This window comes from Salarias fasciatus (genome assembly GCF_902148845.1).
Source record: "Salarias fasciatus chromosome 7 unlocalized genomic scaffold, fSalaFa1.1 super_scaffold_4, whole genome shotgun sequence".
NCBI lineage: Eukaryota > Metazoa > Chordata > Actinopteri > Blenniiformes > Blenniidae > Salarias > Salarias fasciatus.
In genome coordinates, this window is record NW_021941229.1 from 26,037,696 (window position 1) to 26,057,601 (window position 19,906).

Consider the following 19,906-nt stretch of genomic DNA (forward strand, 5'->3'; position numbering starts at 1 on the left):
GAGTGATTTGTTTGCTTCATTTCATTTAAAGCTTAAAATAAGCTTATTTTGCTTCATTTCAGCGATTAAATTCACCGACAGCTGCTTCTACACATGTTTTAAACTGTTTTCAAAGTTTTGTGTATTGATGTGTTTAAAATCCTCTATTTTTAAACTTCCCAAAGCTTCACAGCTTCAGACACGATTCATCAATAATGCAAAGCAGCTAATTGTGGTTAAACTCACTGCAGCCTCCTAAACCGTGCCCGGGAGCAGGAAGCCTCCGCCTCGTTATCCGGGCCTTCGTCTGCGCTCAGCCCTCGGCCGACGACTTGGATTCTCGGCGTTTCTCTGATCCGGACGAAGACTGATGAGGTGTGTGACCACAGAGAGACGGAGCGCTGCGAGGGTGAGGACAGAGTCTGGGAAAACCCAGACGGACACCGGTCGAGCCGGTCTGCACCACCTCCAGTCACGGAGGACGTCTACCAGGACGGACAGACACCGGATCGGACCACAACGAAACCGAGACCAACAACGTCGCTTTAGAGAGATTTAAGCTGGGACTTCATACCTTGATCTGAAAAAAACAGAACTAGTTCCACTTATCATTGAGCAAATGTCTTAACATAGAAACCTGATCACCTTTCACAAGCATTTCCACCACTGCACAGAAACCAACAACAGCACCCGCTAGTGGCTCCGCAAGGAAACTACATCGTTTTCACCGTTTCTGCAGTTCCCGTGTGAACGTAAATCATGATCTTGAAATTAAATCTTGTTCTGTAAATAGGGGTGTCAACATCTCCACATGTAAACGTGTACACGGTTAATAAATCATAACTGCTTAGTAAAATCAATAACCGTGTACACGTCATTTTCCTCCTCCTCTTCATTCCTTTTTCTATATAATGTTGTTGGAGTCATGATGCTGCCTGACAGCTTCAGATAATAACATTAAGCTAACTAAATGTTCCCTCTAGTGCAGCTCTCCACATACATAATAGAGACATGCGGCGCAATACGTTGATTTAAAAGAAAAAAAAAAATGCAGTCATGGCCAGTGTTGCGTTCAAGTTGACTCGGGGACGCGACGGTAGCTAACCGACAGGAAAAGCTGGTGTAGAACAGCAGTACGGGATCCACGAGAGACCAGCCGCCATGGAAACACCCCGACAAGCTGGAAGGAGAGACCTGCTGCTAGCATCCATGCTAACGCTAGCGGTTCACAAGCTAGCATGAGGGATTTTACATACAACAAATCAAAAGAAACATGGCAAAACACCAGAGTGAACATATCATCAGCTTAATAGCTGAAACGTTTGCCCTTTGTCTAATAAATACTGGAATGTCTTTGATTTAATGGGATCGTGACGTACTGTATCTCAATGGAGACAGAGCCCTCTAGTGGTCATATAGCGCAACTGCTATAGAAAAAGATCACAAATCTGACGTCACGTGTGACTGGTTCCACGTCGGTTACAAGTCCCGGTTCCACGAGTAGATAAAACTGTAACCCTTAGTGAATAGTAATTCGTAGTGCTGCCAATCGATTGAAAAAATACAAAATAATCGCTACTCTGACCACAATTAATCACATCATTTGCCAACTTAAAATCACAAAAATCCCTCCATCAGAGCAGTTTCTCATCAGAAAACACTAACGAGGGATTATAACCATCCAACATTTCAAAGTGGACCAGCCCCAGTTTCTGTGTCGGTGTTGAACAGTCCAGAACGTCGACGCCACAGGAGGATGTCTCTAACATTTTCAAGCTTCAGATGAAGAACCTGGTCGTCATGATGGAGCTGGACTGAAACGACGTCTCAATGACAGGTAAACGATTTTTCTCTCCTCTTCTGTTCTTAGACCCATTTTCTAAACCTAACCCAAACTCGACCCTTCATCCCAATTTAAAAAAACAACGGAGACGGCCCTCCATGAATCAATTGTGATTAATACTGACAGCACTCGTAATCTGTTAATAATAAATGATCATTTGAGGCTACAAAACAGTAATTTGAAGCCACGAAATCTTAATTCTTTAGCTCCGAGTTTTATTTCATTTGTCCTCTCTGGGCCTCCGTACTGCTGACATGTGGCAGTTCTGGTCGAGTTTCATTTCTATGCATCAGATTTTTAACTATTCTTCCCTAAAAACCTGAGATTTGAGTTTCTCAGTCAAAAAAAAAAAAAAATCAATTTTTTTATAAAGAGTTAAATGTGAGTCACGAGAAAAAAGACGCTCTCTTCATCATTCACACACAGGGAAGCTATAAAGTCTGCAATTAGTTTTAAAAACAAAAACAAAACAAACACATTTTAATGGAAACCCGGAGCACATGTAGAAAGTCCACATGTGCAGAGGAAGAACATGCAAACTCCGGACACCAAGGAATCAAACCGAAGACTTCTGGAGAGGGCAAACCACTGCACGGAGCTCTTTAACCCTTTCATGACTCTGTCTTATTAAGGATGCATGAGCAGACAGTGAACGCTGAGACCTGAAACCAGCCTGAAAAACCACCGATCAGACAGGAAACAGAAGAAAACACCGAGTTTTACAAAATTCTTACGAGGAGCAGACACGACATGAAGAGCCCAGATCTCAGTGCTGCTGATGAAAATCAGCTTTATGTTCAGATTGTCGTGTTTTTTTGGTTATAATTGTTCGGTTTTGCAAAATAAAAAAGCCCTAAATGTGAAAGGCTGCTGCTGAGGCGTCTGACGGCTTCACGCTCCAGCTGAAGAACAGGCGAACAGCTAAACTCCATTTTCACACAGGCGTCAGGACGACGGGGTCAAAGCAGAACACGCCTCTAATGCTCCGCGTCAATAATGCACAGGGGGAAGTGGTTCTGTGGGGGGGGGGGGGGGGTCGAGACCAACGAGAGAGAACATGAAGCTTCAGCGCAGACCGAGGCCGCCGCAGGAAGCCGGGGTCACGTCTGTGCAGGAGGTGTTGACTCGACGCAAACGAGTCGAGCAGCGGCGGCAGGGACGCTGATAACACGCACGCACGCACGCACGCACGCACGCACGCACGCACGCACGCACGCACGCACGCACAGGACCTCTCTATAAGGCACAGCAGGCTGAACATCCCCAAAAATAACCCTCTGGCGGTCTCAGTCCAATCAGACTGGCTCCAGGCCAACATGTGCTCACTCCTTCACTCCTTCACTCCTTCACACAAACCAGTCCAGCGTTTCTTCTCTTCTTCAAACCTCCAAAACCCTCCCTTCAACCTTCGCCTCCGGCTGTATTTTTAACCAGCGACTGGCTCCACTCCTCCTCCTACAAAAACCCCGTCACCTCCGGCGCTCCGCCGCCGAGCGGCGTGCCGGGCGGCGAGCGGCGGAGACGCAGAGCTGCAGCTCTCCTTTCCTTCCAGGGTGAACGGGGATTTACAGCCTGACGGCGGCTGCAGATCACAGCCGAGACACGGATTTACCTGGACTTCTCCCAGTATTCACATATACTGTTAATCTGAGTCAAAGAAACAAGAAGTGACGTTAAACTAAAAAAAACCTCCATACAGTTAAGACTAAATATTAAACGTCATTATGAACAAAAGACAGATGGAGAGATCCGATTGAAGGATGAATCATATTTACAGTTTGGTTTTGTTTTTTAATTAAAGCAAATATTTGATCACGATTCATATTTGGTTTCTTGTGTTCTTGGGATTCTCTCTCTGGTTTCCATGGAAACAAAGGAAAACGCAACTCTTCCTGAAACTCCGTTACTGAGCAAAGGAAACCGTTCTGCACACGCTCAGTGGAGGGACGACAAGAGCAATGGGTCCAGAGTGTCACGGCTGCCGGTCCACATGGTACTGGACCTGATAGCGCCCCCTAGTGACCCAGCATGTTAATTAAATTGCATAGCTGTCATCATGAACCCGGCAGCGGTGTGTTTTCATGGAAGCGTTTCTCTGTCTTTACCTGGAGGTCCGGTTCCTGTCGGGGGTCCTCAGTCGGGTCGTGTCGGCCGCTCTGCCGTCTCCCGGTCTGACAGTTCGGATTCTCCAGCGTCTCGCCGTTAACGGCGGTCGTCTCCAGGAGTCCCGGCTCCCGTCGTCTTCAGTCCCCTGAGCAGAACGGTACAAACCAGAACTCTCAGCCGCCAGGTGGAGACGGTCACACCCTCACAGGTGAAACACATCAGGACCAGCAGCAACAATCAGACACCAGGAGGGGACTGGAGGAGCCAGAGACAGGAACCAATCAGGAGCCAGAGACAGGAACCAATCAGGAGCTAGAGACAGGAACCAATCAGGAGCCAGAGACAGGAACCAATCAGGAGCCAGAGACAGGAACCAATCAGGAGCCAGAGACAGGAACCAATCAGGAGCCAGGACAAACTGCTTTTCTAGATTTGCTGAACTGATTACAAGGTCAATAGTTTTGACCTGGATTCACTAATTCTTAACGAGCTTTTTTGTAATTAGTTGAGTAAAATTCAAACTTTCAGGCATAAATAAATACATTACTGTCATTATTTTTATTACTTTCATAAGTATATATCTTGTCCGTGTATTTCCACTTTACTCCTGAAGTCCAATGTAACCAAATATTGTTCAACTATTCCCATTCAGCACTTTGACATGATCTAACAATTGAGTGGAATGTATCAGATATTATTTTAAAAATTTCTAACAGTTTTTTTTTAATTCCCTAAAATTGTGAGATTTGGGAAAAGGGATATACTGATGCTGTTTCAAATTAAGAGTGTACAGAATTACATAAAGTCCCGCAGTGTAAATGAGATGTTTCACACTTTAACACGTTCGTGGCCTTCAGATTCAATTCAAAGTCATTACTTAGAGACCTGACTTGTTGAAAATACTTCAGAAAAGCAAAGTTACATCAGGAGTGTCAAACATAAGGCCTGTGGACCAAAACCAGCCCAAAAGAGGCTCCAATCCGGCCCAACTAACCACCAAGGAAACTAGAACAAAACCAAAGAAAACATGGATTTTTTTAACAGATAAAATTAGTCATTTATACTTAAAATTGCCAGTTCCCCAACATTTTTAATCTCCTTATTGTCTGTCCCAGAAATCTCTGCTGAAAATAGATAAATTCCATCCGGATTATTTTCAATTGGATGGTCATAAAATAAAGTTCAGGCTCTCTTCTTAGCAAGGCGAAGCCGAAAGCAGAGGTCTGCATCCAAACGGAATAAAAACAGACTCTACTGACATAAAGAACACTTTAAGTGCCGCATTGAGTTTCCCTTCAAAATAAAAGGCGCAGATGTGCTCGGAGGGTCGGGCCCCGGGAAGTCGTGCGTTTCGGCCGTTAGCGTCGCTTGTGATCGCGGCTCCTCGCACCTCATCACAGAAACGCCACGGTTTATGGTCTTCAGATCGGTTTGATCCTTTTCGCCGGTCTGGTTCTGATTCCGCTAACTGTACATGGCGCGCCGCCAGCGCTAACCCCAACAGACGCTTGGCGCAGTAATGAGGCCGGGTCCTGGCGCTGCCGGCTCGTCCGCCGCCTCGCGCTCCAGCTCGGTCTGGCTTCGAGGCCAGCGCCTTGCGTGGCAGGTTGTTTTCCAAACATCTTCACGAGCCGCCGGCGTCCGGAGCGAAGCCGCAGCGCTCTAATTACCATGCGACGAGGAGCCGGGGCCAAGCGGCCGAGGGCGACATTCCACCGCCGCCGCCGCCGAGCTTCTCTCTCCCACAGAGGAGAGAGATCTGCGAGGCCAGAGCGGCGAGCGTCGGCCACGCCGGCCGCCATTCCTCCCGTGGCCTTCTGCCTCCAGAGCGAGGGCCTGAGAAAGGCCGGCGGTCTTATCACGGGACGCGGGACGGACAGACGCAGCACATATCTGCACACAGATAATGACTGATAGTGGATTAAGATTCATGAGATCACTCTGGGAAACTTCCAATATGCTCGAACACACGAGGTCAAACACATTTCAGCTCACATCCAGGGGTAAAACCTGTAAATTTACACTTTAAACATTTATCTTTGTCGTAGTAGAGAGTATATGTTTTAAAAAAAAGTCTGTATTTTCATCAAGAAAACTATCACTCTCAAAAATGAAGACAATTTCAACATGAAGCCAATTTTCCCTGCTGTGGAAAACAGTGAAGGGCTTTTTTTTACTAACAGTCCCTGAACGCCACACGGCCTTCGCTGACAGGCAGCGCCGGTGACGTGAAGCTGCCGTGATTCTGTCGCCGCGCCGGGACGTACACACCTCTCCACCGGCTTCAGGCAGACGGACGGAGACGCCTCCCACCCCGACGGGGGCGTTTACTGGAAAACCCAATCAAGAGATCCGAAATCAATGAATCCACAGGGAAGAGAAATGAGCGCTCCGAACAGATCCCAGGACGATAAGGGTCTTCTGACAGATTAGAATGATAAATCACAAGTTATAATCTAAATATTCCGTCTTTGGGAGGGTTTAATGAAGTTGTTTTATGGAGCCAGTCTCCTTAAAAAAAAGTGTTTCTGCCAGAAAATTGACACATTTTCTGATTTTCACTAACTTAACGATTTAACAAAAAACCTGGAAGTGTTGAGATGCAACAAACATCACTTTCTGCAACATGCAAACTCCACACAGCAGATCTCAACCCGGAATCGAACCAGGGACCCCTTTGCCTCTGTGTTTCCAGAGAAATCATCAAATCTCATTGCTTTTTTTCAGTCATTCTTCAAGATATTTGCACTTGTTTTATATATATATATATATATATATATATATATATATATATATATATATATACTTTTTAATGTTTTTTTCAATAGTTTTTCATTCTCACTCACAATCACATTTATTCATCCACATTCATTTATTCAAGTGGAATAAATGTGAATGTGAGTGTGAATGAAAAAGTTTCTTACTCAGATAATCACCTTTTTCATTGAAATTACAGCTCCCATCTAACCTCAAGTGAACTAACCTTCCTGTTGGAAGTGGGAGCATGAAATGTTAAAAAAAAAAAAAAAAAAAAAAAATCAACAGGTCCCCTGAAGTTTTGCTGAAATTCTAAAACTTACATTATTGTCATTTAAAGCTCTTCTAACAAACATCTGTGGACTGAAGCCCAGTTTTTTTCAGATTTATTATGGTATCACTGCTTTATTAATCCCAGGGTGTTAAATCCTGCATTCTCACGCGCGCACGCACACACACACACACACACTCACTCACTCACACACAGAGCAGTGTTATTCTGATGCCGCAGCTCTTGGTCATATCTGAAGTGGAAGCTGTGTTCGTCCTGGGAAGCCTGCGGAGAGATAAGGCTGGAGAGCACTGCGGCAGCGCTGCAGGGTGGTGGGACAGGCGGGACAGGGCCATCAGATAGAGGGGGGGGGACGGTCCCACAGCGGACAGGACGGGAAGCGAAGCCTGGAGCTCTCAGTCTATCTCTGCTCAGGGATTAACTGATAAAACAGGCTCTGCTGTACTGGGACAGACAGGACAGGACGGGACAGAAGGACGGGACAGAAGGACAGGACAGGACGGGACAGAAGGACAGGACAGGACGGGAAGCGAAGCCTGGAGCTCTCAGTCTATCTCTGCTCAGGGATTAACTGATAAAACAGGCTCTGCTGCACCAGGACAGACGGGACAGGACGGGACAGAAGGACAGGACAGGACGGGACAGAAGGACAGGACAGGACGGAGGCTGGTTCTGAGGATCTGAACCCTCAACTCCTCCACAGGCAGGACAGGACGGGGCAGGATGGGACGGGAGGGGACGCTCTGCTGATGGTCATCCAGCTCAACTCCTCCCATGTTATCTGGTTGTTCTGCTCCTTTTTCCCACAGGCGTCACGCTGGACGGCCTTTCTGCAGGACCCCGGGTTCAAACCTCTCCTGAAAGCGAAGCCCTGTTTACACGACAACGGGTCAGAACTCATCAGTTCTGCTGCCGTCGCCGCGGGAAACACTTCTGCTCATGATCAGGAGACGGACGAGAAAACAATGTCTTCCTCCAGACAGTCATGACTCCCAGACCCAGTCCAGACTCTCCTGGTCCTGATCCAGGTCCATGGCTGTGTTCGAAACCACATACTTACCTACTACTCATACTAACTCATTGAGTATGCAGTGTGTTTACACTGGCAGGATGCGATTTTGAGTATGCGAGAAGTTCCCGGATGCATACTGCATTCGCCAGAAATGTTGAGTAGACACCGTGTGTTCACTACTCATACTGAAATTACCCAAGATGCAACGCGACGGACAGCGGTTGCACCAGACAGAGCTTGCGCCACCTGGCAGCCGGCGGGTGTGGCGCCCTGGCCCTGCGATCTGGGTCCGGCCCCGGAGGGTGTGAGAAACTCTGCGCTCGCCGGCGGGCCCGCCGCTGGGGGTGGCACGCTGCACCGGGGGGCCCGGGGGGCCGCCGCCGGACCTCCGGAACTGATTCGGTGCGACGCCCGGGGCGGGCCCGCTCCGTAGGACCGCTGGGTGAGACCGCGCGTCTCGGTCCCGCTGCCGAGCGGGGTCGGCGGGGAGCCGGCCGGCGGTGTGATCCGCGGTCGCCCGCCGCCAAAGCCCGACCGGGCCTGGAGGCTGGGCCGCTGGGTGCTAATACATGTTCTGCACAGAAACGACAACAATCGGCATTTATGATGCAATTATGAAACGATGACGTAGCAAACCCCCTCGGGGGGCCCCGCACGGCCCTGTCAGCCTCAGCCTGTCTGCGTCAATCAGGCGAGCCGCTAGGTTTATTGTCTAATATAATGATTGATAAGCCAGGGCTTTCAAGGACTTCTGTTGGTCCCTGGATCTAATAGAAGAGATTAGTGGTTCTCTAAGTTTTTCAGTATACATATTATAGCTGAGCCGTTAACGGCGGTAAAGAGCTGCGTGACCACGAGACTCTTATCGCGCGAGAAAAAAAATGTCGCCGTTAATCCAGTTATGCTTTTCAAAGTTGGGTCTAGGAGCTGGGTCTACACATGCAAGCTCTGCAGTTCACTTTGATATATTTTAGTGTGGATGTCTGCCTGGCCCAGCCTGCCTGAATAACGCTGTGGGGGGGGGGACAAGCCGAACCTGTCCTGCGCCGCGAGTCACACCGCGCTCCTGCTGAGCGTAAAAAAAAAAACACACTCGCGCTTTTAGCGGTGAAACACGGTCCATTCCTCATTATCTGTCATATTGAACTCGGCCGAATTATCAGAAAAATCAGAAGGAAAAGGCTGGTATGAGGCACGAACTGAAATCAGGAGCGCAAATATGAAAAAAAATGAAAATCAAACTTAAATTACGTGTTTTGCCGGTGCACCGTTTCTCCCGCTGGGCCTTCTTCAGGCGCTGAAAACACGCAAAACAAAGTAGATTTCCCTTCAACACACAGTCTGGCTTAATAAAGGTGAGGATGAGGCACAATTCGGCCTGACTGAATTCATCCTGCCTTCTCTGTCTGAGAGTCGGAGATATGATGAAGTTTGAGGAAGTGTAAGAAACTTCCATTGTTCATCTGTTTCTGACTTGGTTGATGACACATGAACACAGAACTGTGTCAGATTACCTGCTGGTTTCCTGTGATGCTGCTGATTATTCATGTCTAATTTAATAAACAGAAACTCGTTCTTGATTGCTTATTTCTTATTTATGTAACACACACATTTTGAATGGCCTTGGCAGACTGCAAATGAGCCATTTTAATCGCGATTAATCGCGATTAACTCCAGGATTACAATTACTCGCGATTAAGGAATTTAATCGTTGCCCAGCTCTAATACATATCAAATGTCCCAAAAATTGTGTGCAAAAAAAAATGTTTTTTCGGTGTGCACGGATGGGGTGGGGGCCCGATTAATTTTTTTGCTTGGAGCCCCCAAGGACCCTTGCCCCACCCCTGCGTGGCGGGTCCGGGGTTCGGGGTTAGTGTGTGCTCTGCTTCTCTCCTGCTTCTCTGACTCCTCCGTGCAGGAGCCGCTCACTGCGGCTGGCTTAAATTTCGACGAATTCGTCCGAACAAAATCATAAACGGCTGTTATTCGGACAAATAAACGACACACTCGGGCTCTAAACGACCACTTTGTTGCCTAATTAAAAAAAAAATCTCGATAAAGTTCTACATTTGAAGAGTTCAGAGCTAAAGTGAAATCAGCTTTAGCAGGTCGATTTCGGCTCGGGGAGGAGTGCAGTGCATTGTGGGTTATTATGTAGTATCAGTGGTGTAAACGCTTTGCATACTGTCTGACGGACTGGCTATGCAGTATGCAGTATGGACAGTATGGGTATGGAAGTATGTAGTCGGCAGTATGCGGTTTCGAACACAGCCCATGTGCGTAGTTTCACACAGAAACAGCGCCCTCTAGCGGCCCGCAGGCTCACTAAACCGTTCCAGTGCTTGGTTCGTGAACACATATTTTTTGCTCGAACTCACAGGAATGAATTTTCTCACTTCCTGTCTTCACTCAAGTCGAACAGAAAATAAAATGAGATAAATGAAGCACTCATTTTTCGGTGTGATGTGATAAAAGAAGGAATTTTACCTCCAGCTTCCTCTCAGCTCCTCCCGCCTCCTGGCCGCCATGTTGCTGCTGCCGCCACCGGGAAACACCTGCAACGCTTCTGCGCATGCGCCGCATGTTCACAGCTCACCGCGAGACAGCTAATTACGGAAAGTCTACTTGGACAAACTTTATACTGTAACTTTTTACTTTTTTTTAAACTTTAGACAACCTGATCGATATAAAATGTCGTGAATTTTTTTTTTTCAGCTGTGAAGGTCAACACTGACTCGTTTTACGGCAGTCGTAAATGGTTGAGAAAAAAAACGGAATAAATGAAACCCGTGTTGAATGCTATTGAAGAAAATTCATTTTCATAAACATCTCCAGGAGAATAAAGTTGCCAAAAGGAGTTGCTTTTTTTTTTTAAGGGTCCAAAACTGGTCCCTTCTGCTGTTTTCTGGACTGACGGTATTTTAAAATATCCTTTCCTGTGAAACATGATGGTCCTCTGGTGACCGTCTCCATGGCAATGCCGCTATGTTTGGGCCACACATAGATCCACCCCTCTGGAGTGTTCCCATAGAGAACTGGCTTCAGTTCTCTGCGATGGAGCAGTAACTCAACCCAGCAGGAACTTCTGATTGCAGCGAAGGCTCATGGTCACAGAACCGCTGTCGGCAGAACCTCGTCCCGACGGACGAGGCCCGGCCGCACGCGACGGAGTTTTGCACCTGACAGCGATCCGCCGCCGCAGGACCGACGGACGAAGCTCCAGCAGGAGATAAATCACACCATCATTTGAAACGCGGCCAGAAGAGGGAAAAAAGTCTTAGAGGTGAGAGAAGGGTTTCATTAATGGGAAAAGTGAAAAAAAGAACCCAACAGCACCAACCTGTGGCCTGGCATGGAAACTACAGCGTTTCAGCTTCGGCAGTGTAAACGAGACACTTTAAAGATACGGGAATGCAACAGTAGAGGATGTGGCGAAAACCCGGCCAGAGGAAAGAGAGTTCCTCTTTCAGGGCGGCACGGTGGGGCAGTGGTTAGCTCTGCTTCTCAATGAACTTTTGGACCATTGAGCTGAATCACTAAATGAGGCATTTTATTAAAAACAAGCAGGTACTATTCTAATAAAGTTGTTTAATGAGGAGGTTCCTTCCAGGAAATCGCGGAAAGAGGTTTTGTTTCGCCACCAGCAGCAGCTGGTCCCGACAGGAGTCTGCATGTTCTCCCTGAGTGCTGCAGCTCTGATCAGACCGCAAATCAAGACACGGACAGGATGTTTTCTGATTCGTCTGTATTTCACCGTCTTGAATAAAGTAACGTTTCAAAACCCAAACGCTGCATGAAGAGTCCGTTTGAGGAGCAGAGTTCAGTTCAGGAGCAGAAGGTTTCCCTCCTTCCCCTGCTCACAGTTTCTTCCTCATCTTGCCCTTCTTGTGGGCGCCGCGTCCGAACCCCGACCGCTTCACGTCTCCGGCGAACTGCCTGTTTTTGGCGCGGAGCTTCTTGACGCCGCCGCTCTGCACGAACTGCTGCTTCTGCTTCTTCTTCCGCTGCTTCAGGATCTGCTGGCTGCTCTTCAGCTCGGAGCGGACCCGCTGCCCGCCGGCCGTCTGCGGTGCCGCCGGACCTCGGCGGCCGCGGCCACGGCCACGACCTGCAGGGGGGGAAGGGGAGGAGCACGGTGAGACCCGTACGGTCACCATGAAGGTTTTCACCTCCTACTGATCCTAAACTGAGTTCATTATTTATGCTAAATCCTGTCAGCAGGAAACAAATATGAAGATTAAACGAAACATCCTGAGTTTTTAACCTCATCCGACGAAACCTTTGATTTTTCAAGCATTCTGACCTCCTGCTGGTCTCCTCCCTCCTCCTCCGCCCGTTTCTCCATCCGATCCGGCGTCGTCGATCTTGTATTTCTTCTTCCACTCCTCATAGCTGAAACGGCATTAAGGGAACACAGCAGCGCGAGACGGAGAACCGAACGCGACTGTAGAACATGAGACTCTCTGTGACGGAGAGTTCAACAAGATTCCCAGGAAAACGGCGCTTCAGGATGAAGCTCGTGAAGCAGAAACAACTCTGCAGATGAAACTTGATGATGTTGTAATTAAAGTCATGTCAAAATATTTCCCTCTTTTTCAGGCAGAGTTTAAACAAAACTCCACTAAAGGATAAAGTCTGCTAAAAACAAGGGTTCTGCTTCATTTTCACTTCTATTCATCCAAAAGCTTAATGAATTAAAACATCTTTACATCAGAGATTTATTAGATTTAAATATTAGTACAACTTTCCCTCTTCTTGACCGACTGCCTCCCCTGGTGGACGGAGACAGAACTGCACTTTCACTAGGAGTCAGGTATTAAATATCCTTTTGGTGCTATAACTCTACCGCTTCTTTAAAAAACCAGAACCAGCAGCGATACGAGCTCTTAGTGAGCGCCGTTACGCCTGATCGGTTCCCCTCTTCCTGGTATTGATGAATCCTGTCTGATCAGAAGTGTTGAAGGATACAAGTTCTTCTTGCTGCTCTTGGCGCTGATCACCTGGCCGCTCTCCGTTCGGATCTTCTTCTTCTGGTCCTCCTTCCCCGTTTCTCTCACGAAACGCTTCTTTTTCCGATCCCTGTGAAACGGCGAGACGACTCCGTCTTTAACGGGCGGGGCCGGAGTGTGTCGGGTGTCGGGGCCGCCGTTTCTCACCACTTCATCATCTTCTTGTGCTGGTTGAGCCGGTCGCCCTCGTCCCCCATCAGGTCCAGGACGGCCGAGGAGGCCTGCTGCTCGAACGCCGTGCCCTCCCCTGCCAGACTCAGCCTGAGGGGGCGGAGCCACAGGTCAGGGCTTCCCGTCGCACCGCACCGCGTCGCCGTGGCGACGGGCCGGTCCCGGCACTCACCCTCTCTCGGAGTTGAAGTCTTTGGGTCTGTACGGGACGTAGAACTCCTCGTCTTTCCCCGTCTGTCGGCCCTTCTTGCTCCTCTTGTTCTTCGGTGGTTCTCCGGCGTCGTCCTGTGAACCTTTCCTCTTCACCCCCACCACTGCTGAGAACACCCCCTGGTGGACGCAGGGAGAACTACACGTCAGCCTGTCTGTTTCCGAGGAAACACGCGTCCTGAGTTCAGTACCTGTAAATCCTCCTGGTCTTCATTGTCGTCTTCGTCCTCGTGGTGTGTGGCGTCCGCGGCGTCCTCTGCATCCTGAGAACCCCCAGGCCCCCCAGACCCCACAGGCCCCCCAGACCCCGCAGGCCCCCCAGGCCGGCTCTCTGCGGCGGCGCCCTCCTCCCTCTGCCTGCTGAACCGGTCCACCAGGCGCGTGTCCCGGGACCGCTTGGCCCGCATCACCTCGCCGGCCGGGGTCTTACTGCTGGAGTTGATTTCGAAGATGGTCTGCGGCACGGCGGGGGGAGGGGGAGGGGGTCCTCAGTCATGCGATCACATTGAGCATCACGCTGCAGCTGAACTACCTGGTCTCTGCGAGGAACTCACTGATTTAGACTTGTAGCCTTTAATGGCGTCGACCATCTGAAGACGCTCCAGTTCTGATTTCTCCAAACCGGAACCTGAGATGAAGACGAAAACATTCAAACAAAGACACAGAGTGAACCTCAGAGGTCTGGATCACTGAGTAAAGCTCTCTGTGGGGACCTCAGAGGTCCTGATCTCTGAGCAGACCTCCTGGATCTGGCTCTCTGCTGCCCCCTATCTGCCCACTATCTGACGGTCCTCCTCGGGGACACTGACCGAGCAGCGGGTGGACGGCCATGTTGGACAGGTCGAGGCTCTTCACCCGCCGGATGGACTCGGGGGACGGGCTGGGCCGGGACTTGAGGTACTGCTTGTAGGCGTTCTCCGAGACGCGCTGCATGTTGTACAGGTCCAGGGAGTTCTCGTGAGCCGTGATCAGGTGGGCCGCTTCATCGTCCAGAATGCTCTGAGGGACCCGGCCGAACACGCCGTCCGAGTCTGGAACCGGGGAACAGAACCATGAGGACCTCCAGCTGGACCCAGACAGGACCGAGCGGTCGTCTCCTCACCCTCAGGATGACCCGGCGCCGCGAACTGAACCGGCCTTCCCAGGAAGAGGTGCAGGTCGTAAACGAAGGGCATCTCGTCGGGACACACCATGCTGAAGGTGGCGCCGCTGCGCCCGGCTCGGCCCACGCGACCTGAGGGGGAGGAGCCACAGAGCGAGCGTCAGGCCTGCGGTCGCCCGGGAGCCGGACGCTGCTCCGAGGACCGGCGACCGACCGACTCGGTGCAGGAAGAGCTTGGCTTTGGACGGGAAGTTGTAGTTGACGACGTTGTCCAGCAGGGGGATGTCGATGCCGCGGGCCGCCACGTCCGTCACGATCAGCACCATGGCTTTACGGTGCACGAATTTACCGATGTTGATCTTCCTGGCCGTCTGGTCCAGGGCGCTGTAGATGTAGGCGCAGTCCACGCCTTCAGAGGACAGCAGCTGCACCGCAAAAACCACAACAACCAGTCAGGTCCTGGACTAATCCAGCGCGGAGCGCGCTTCCCCGGCCGCCTCCCACCTCCTTCAGGTATTCCACGTGGTGCTTGGTGGCGGCGAACACCACCGTCTGCTCCTGCGGCTTCACCACGTTCCTCAGCAGGTGGAGCAGCAGCGCCGGCTTGTCGTCGGCTCGCAGGTAGAAGAACGACAGCTGGCGGAGGAGCGAACATGTTACAGAGGAACTGCAGCCCTGGCCGGGCGGCTGCTTCCCGGGCGCAAAGATTCTGTCTAGAAAAACCTGATTTTTCTCATTTCAATGTAAGACGTGAAATCATTTGGATAAAAACGGGAATGCTGTGTACCTTGATCTGGTCGCTGAGTTTGGAGTCCACATCCAGACGAATCAGGACCGGTTCAGTCAGACCTGCAGAGGAGATCAGAATCAAGACGACTCACGTTGATAACGTTTATAACAGAAGCACAGACGTCGACGCCGAGTCGTTCCGTCCTCACCGGCTCGGGCGAACTCCACCAGCAGTTTGGGCAGAGTGGCGGAGAACAGCAGCGTCTGCCGGGTGTCTGGGAGGCGCCGGATGATCTCCTGGAGCTGCTCGGCGAAGCCCAACTCGAACAGCCTGAGAGGAGCGAGACGCCGTCAGTCAGTCCGCCCCTCCGTCCCCTCCCACCCGGACACCCCCCACACCACCCCCCCCCCCCCCCTCCTGCTGCTCACCTGTCGGCCTCGTCGAAAACCACGTACTCCACGGCGTGCAGCTTCAGGTCCATCTCGGTCACCACGTGCATGAGGCGACCCGGGGTGCCGATGATTCTGGGAGAAGGGCGGAGGACACAGGTTCTGTCACGTTCCAGACCAAGAGTCAAGATCTAAACATGAAGCTGCCGGGTTGGAGAGAAAGTCGGATATTCTCCATATTCTGGAAATTTCATCAGACAGACGTTTTGGAAAACTGAATAACACTTAGTGAGGCGCATTAAGAGAATATTGCTAAATAAAACGCTGCTGATTGGATGAGATTTTATTAGTGACTCTATAGGAAACAACAACCTGCTGAGGGACGAGTTCAAAAGGTGAAAACACTGTTAACAGCTGGAAAAACAGCTGGAGGAGGGAATGGAGGTGCAGAGGATCCGCAGAAATGTACAGAAGGTAAGTGGAGGAAACGGAGGTTTTCAGGACCCTGGACAGCGACGGACGGCGGAGACGTCCGTCAGTGAAGAGGACGGGGGAAACAGGGCGGAGCTCCAAACAGGACATCTGGTCTCTCTGCCTGAAACGCCGGTCAGCGGCGGTCACGTGACACACACACTGCGCTGGAGTGTGCAGACGCTCCGTGTGTGTCGGCGACATGTTTTGATCTCCATCTTCATAAATGTCGCCAGTTGATAAAGTTCACATTCAGCTCTGAATTCTCGCCGCTCAGATTAAATCCCGGTTCTATAAGCTGAAACACTCACATGTCGGGGTTTTCATGGAGGGCGGCGAACTGGTCGTCCATCCTGCGGAGGACAAGAGACTTTAGAAAGACGCCCCCGGACGTGCCGGCGGGACGGAGGAGGGCGGCTCACGCACCTGTCCCCCCCCAGGATGAGGGCGGTCTTCAGGCCGGTGAACTTCCCCAGCTGTGGGCGGAGAGCAGGGCGGTGAGGCGGAGCGGGGAGACGACGCCGCCGCCGCCGCCGCTCCGCCCGGCGCCGGACTCACCTCTTTGGTGAACTTCATGGTCTGCAGGGCCAGCTCCCTGGTGGGGGTCAGGATGAGGGCCCGGGCCCCCGTCTGGGCCTGGGGGGCCTTCAGCCTCTCGAACATGGGCACGAGGAAGGCGGCCGTCTTCCCGCTGCCGGTGCGAGCCATGGCCACCACGTCCTTCCCGTCCAGGATGACGGGGATGGTCTGGGGAGGGGGGGGGAGGAGTCAGAATGGCAGTGGGCGGGGCTTGAACCTGAGCTCCCAGCACGCAGGGGGGCGGGGCTTACCTTCCTCTGGATGGGCGTCGGGACTTTGTAGCCCTTCTTCATGACGCCTTTGAAAACGGGGTAACTGAGACCTGAGGGGGGGGGGCACAGCATCGCATTATACTTACAGGTGTCTGACATAAGGTCTGTGGGCCAAAACCGGCCCGAGAGACGCTCCAATCCGGGCCAGCAAACAACCAAACAAATTCTAAGAACTGTAATGAAACCATCAACTTTTTAACAGTTTTAATAGAAGCAGACAAAACCACATGCTAGCTAGCTAGCTAGCGTTAGCCTCAGAGCCATGCCGTCAGCGGGAGTTCAGAAAAACTCCCATAATGCAACAGCTGCAGGAGAAGCTTTCTGGACATTTCGCTGGATTCTGCAGCAGAAGGCTTCATTAAAACCGCCTTTACGCTGAGATCGTTGTAGTTTTCTCTCATAATTATGAAACATTTTGCAAAAACAAAAGACTTTCTCTAAACGTACACTCAGCGCCACGACGGAGGAAAACCGAAGCGTTTTAAATTTAAAGGTTATTGTGGCCGTGAAGTAAAATGAGGTTGATGGCTCTGGATCAGCTCCGACTTCAATCCTGTTTATCTTGAAATTAAACCCCAGAAACTCCACAACTGAAGAAGTGATCAAAACGCAACTGGAAAGAAGATGTACCGTTATTTCCAGGAGAAAAGGTTAAAGTTTTTCACTCAATACAGGAACCTTCTGCAGATTATTTCAAAAAGATAATAAGATATCCTGGAGCAAAAAACCCTTAAATAATAACCAATGTTTTCTTTGAAATGTTTCAAATTCCCTTTGTGGTTTGGCCAGATTGCAGCATCTTGCAGGCCGGTTTTGGCCCGCAGACCTTATGTTTGACACCCATCCTGTTCATGGAGTGACGGTGGGTTTTGTTTTGCCGTTCCTGAGCCGACCGCGTTCCCCTGGCGTCCCGCTCACCCATGGACTGGAAGCCTCCAGACTTCTTCTTCTTCTTGTTCTGCGCCCGGACCAGCTCCCTGGTGTCCGGCTCCACGTCCGACAGGCAGTCCGAGGCCGCGGGGAACCGAGGAAGCTTCCTGCCGGGCTGGGGGAACCAGAGGACAGAGAACTGACGGTTACGGCGAGCGTCAACACCCGAGAAGACCTGCTCTTACTGCAGCCTGTGTGTGTGGCCTCCTCTGGCAGGTAAGGCTCACACAGAGCTCACATCTAACGATCATCTTCTCTTTAACATCACTAAACTGAGCGCCGAGTCCAGGTTTGTCCTCTTTCTCAGGATTCAGCTCCAGAACCGCTGGAAGCTGTTTTGTTTTCAGTTATTTCTGATGGAGTCTGTTAAAATAAAAATAGAAAAACTTTGATCCAACATTTCAGATGTCGACTTTAACGACATAAAATATAGATTTATAAAGAATAAAACCACACACTCAAGATGGTTCTGGTTAAATTATATGAAATGAATAGTGCTGTCAATTTTAATCGTGATTAATCCATTGAGGTCTGCCAATTGGGTCAAAGAAAAGAAGTAGAGGATAATAGTGTTTTTTTCCTGACATTGGGACTGATTTATGAGGATTAGATTCTTCATTGCAATTAATCTCAACTTTAAAAAAGTTAATTGTTGACAGTTCTCCATGAATTAATCACAATTAATTGCGATCAATGCGATTAAATTGCGATCAATGCAATTAAAACTGACAGCACTAGACATTAATCAAAGTTTCAAGATGAAGTTTAAAGAAAAAAGAACAATCTTGAGCTGAGGATGACGATAAAGGATGTCAGTCATGTTCCTGAAGCTGGTCTAAATATTGGTGCAGCGGATAAAGAGCCTTTCCAGAGAAGATCCTCCTAAACTGTGACAACTTGATATTTACCACCAAACCGTTACAATGAATTCGAGACATTTTGTGTCATTGTTAAAACAAGGGGGCATCCGGATTTGAACCGGAGACCTCTTGATCTGCAGTCAAATGCTCTACCACTGAGCTATACCCCCACACCGGCGCTTCACTGTGAAGACCTGTGGTACACTCGGACTCCTCAGTGTTGGTTAACTCCTGACATTACAGATAAATGTGTTTATTCTGCTCCAGGAAGCTGATCTGAGAGTTATTTTCTTACACTGTCATCGTCTCCGATCTGAGCAGCCAGCTCGAAGTCTCCGCTGTCCGAGTCCGCCTCCGCGTGCCTCTTCTTCTTCATCAGCCTCTTCTTCCTCTGAGCCATCCCGGCGCTTCCCGCGCTCCTCTGTCCGGAGCTCGACGCTGAAAACCCGCTTCGGTTTGAGGAAACAAACCTCCTTAAACTGACTCCCTGCTCGGTTCTTTAACCCAAAACAACTCGGAGAGCCGACATGTTGGAAACACACGTGTGAGCGGCTTCTTCTTCTGCTGGTACTTCTCCTTCCGGTTTGTGTGAAGTCACGAGAGAACGCCACGTGCTCAGTGCTGCCACCTACCGGAGCGGAGGTTACAGCGCCCCGAAAATAAACCCGCTTCACCAGCGCTGCGGCCAACGACATGTAAACCCACAAGTACTCAAACCCCAGGAAAATTGGACTACGTTTTATTCAACCACAGAGGTCTTGTCTGGACTCCGAAATGACAAAATAAAATCCAATGTACAAGAAGCATCATTCTAAAAAAAAAGAAAAATCGCCCTCTTTCTGCATTTGAACAAAAAATGTCATGTCCAAAATTACTCATACCCTTAAGGAAAAAAAAAAAAAAAAACGAAGTTCCTAAAACATTCCGAGCTGTTGTGAAGCATCTTAAATCCCCTGACTGATTGGGAAGAGTTGTTTTAATCGACTCAGGAAACCATGAAAAAGAGCAACACAACGTTCTGACCATCAGCCGGTCTGCAGAGAAACCGATCAAACCACAGTGGGAGCGCCGTCAACACCAACGAAGAGCGGTGATTATGGAGAGGAATGAATCATTCTGGACATCACATCATTTGTTCAAAAGTTAATACAACTTGAGAAAATTTATTTTCCCCCACAATGTTTCATGAAAATC

At 49.8% G+C, this 19,906-nt stretch overlaps 1 protein-coding gene and 1 non-coding gene across 2 annotated transcripts; both read right to left on the reverse strand.

The window, feature by feature from the left end:
* Positions 1 to 11,607: 11,607 nt before the first annotated feature.
* On the reverse strand, positions 11,608 to 19,266 carry ddx54 (DEAD (Asp-Glu-Ala-Asp) box polypeptide 54). Its single transcript, XM_030085465.1, has 20 exons — positions 19,008 to 19,266; positions 17,841 to 17,967; positions 16,902 to 16,972; positions 16,630 to 16,818; positions 16,498 to 16,547; positions 16,383 to 16,424; positions 15,640 to 15,735; positions 15,420 to 15,541; positions 15,269 to 15,330; positions 14,986 to 15,117; positions 14,696 to 14,906; positions 14,482 to 14,613; positions 14,189 to 14,410; positions 13,934 to 14,007; positions 13,571 to 13,834; positions 13,342 to 13,499; positions 13,146 to 13,259; positions 12,958 to 13,068; positions 12,293 to 12,381; positions 11,608 to 12,097 (listed from the first exon to the last, which is right to left on the reverse strand). The coding sequence occupies exons 1-20, from the start codon at positions 19,110 to 19,112 to the stop codon at positions 11,847 to 11,849; spliced, it is 2,622 nt and encodes an 873-aa protein (XP_029941325.1). The 5' UTR covers positions 19,113 to 19,266; the 3' UTR covers positions 11,608 to 11,846.
* Positions 18,811 to 18,882, reverse strand: trnac-gca (transfer RNA cysteine (anticodon GCA)). The gene has a single exon. It is a non-coding gene; the product is annotated as a tRNA-Cys (tRNA).
* Positions 19,267 to 19,906: the final 640 nt, after the last annotated feature.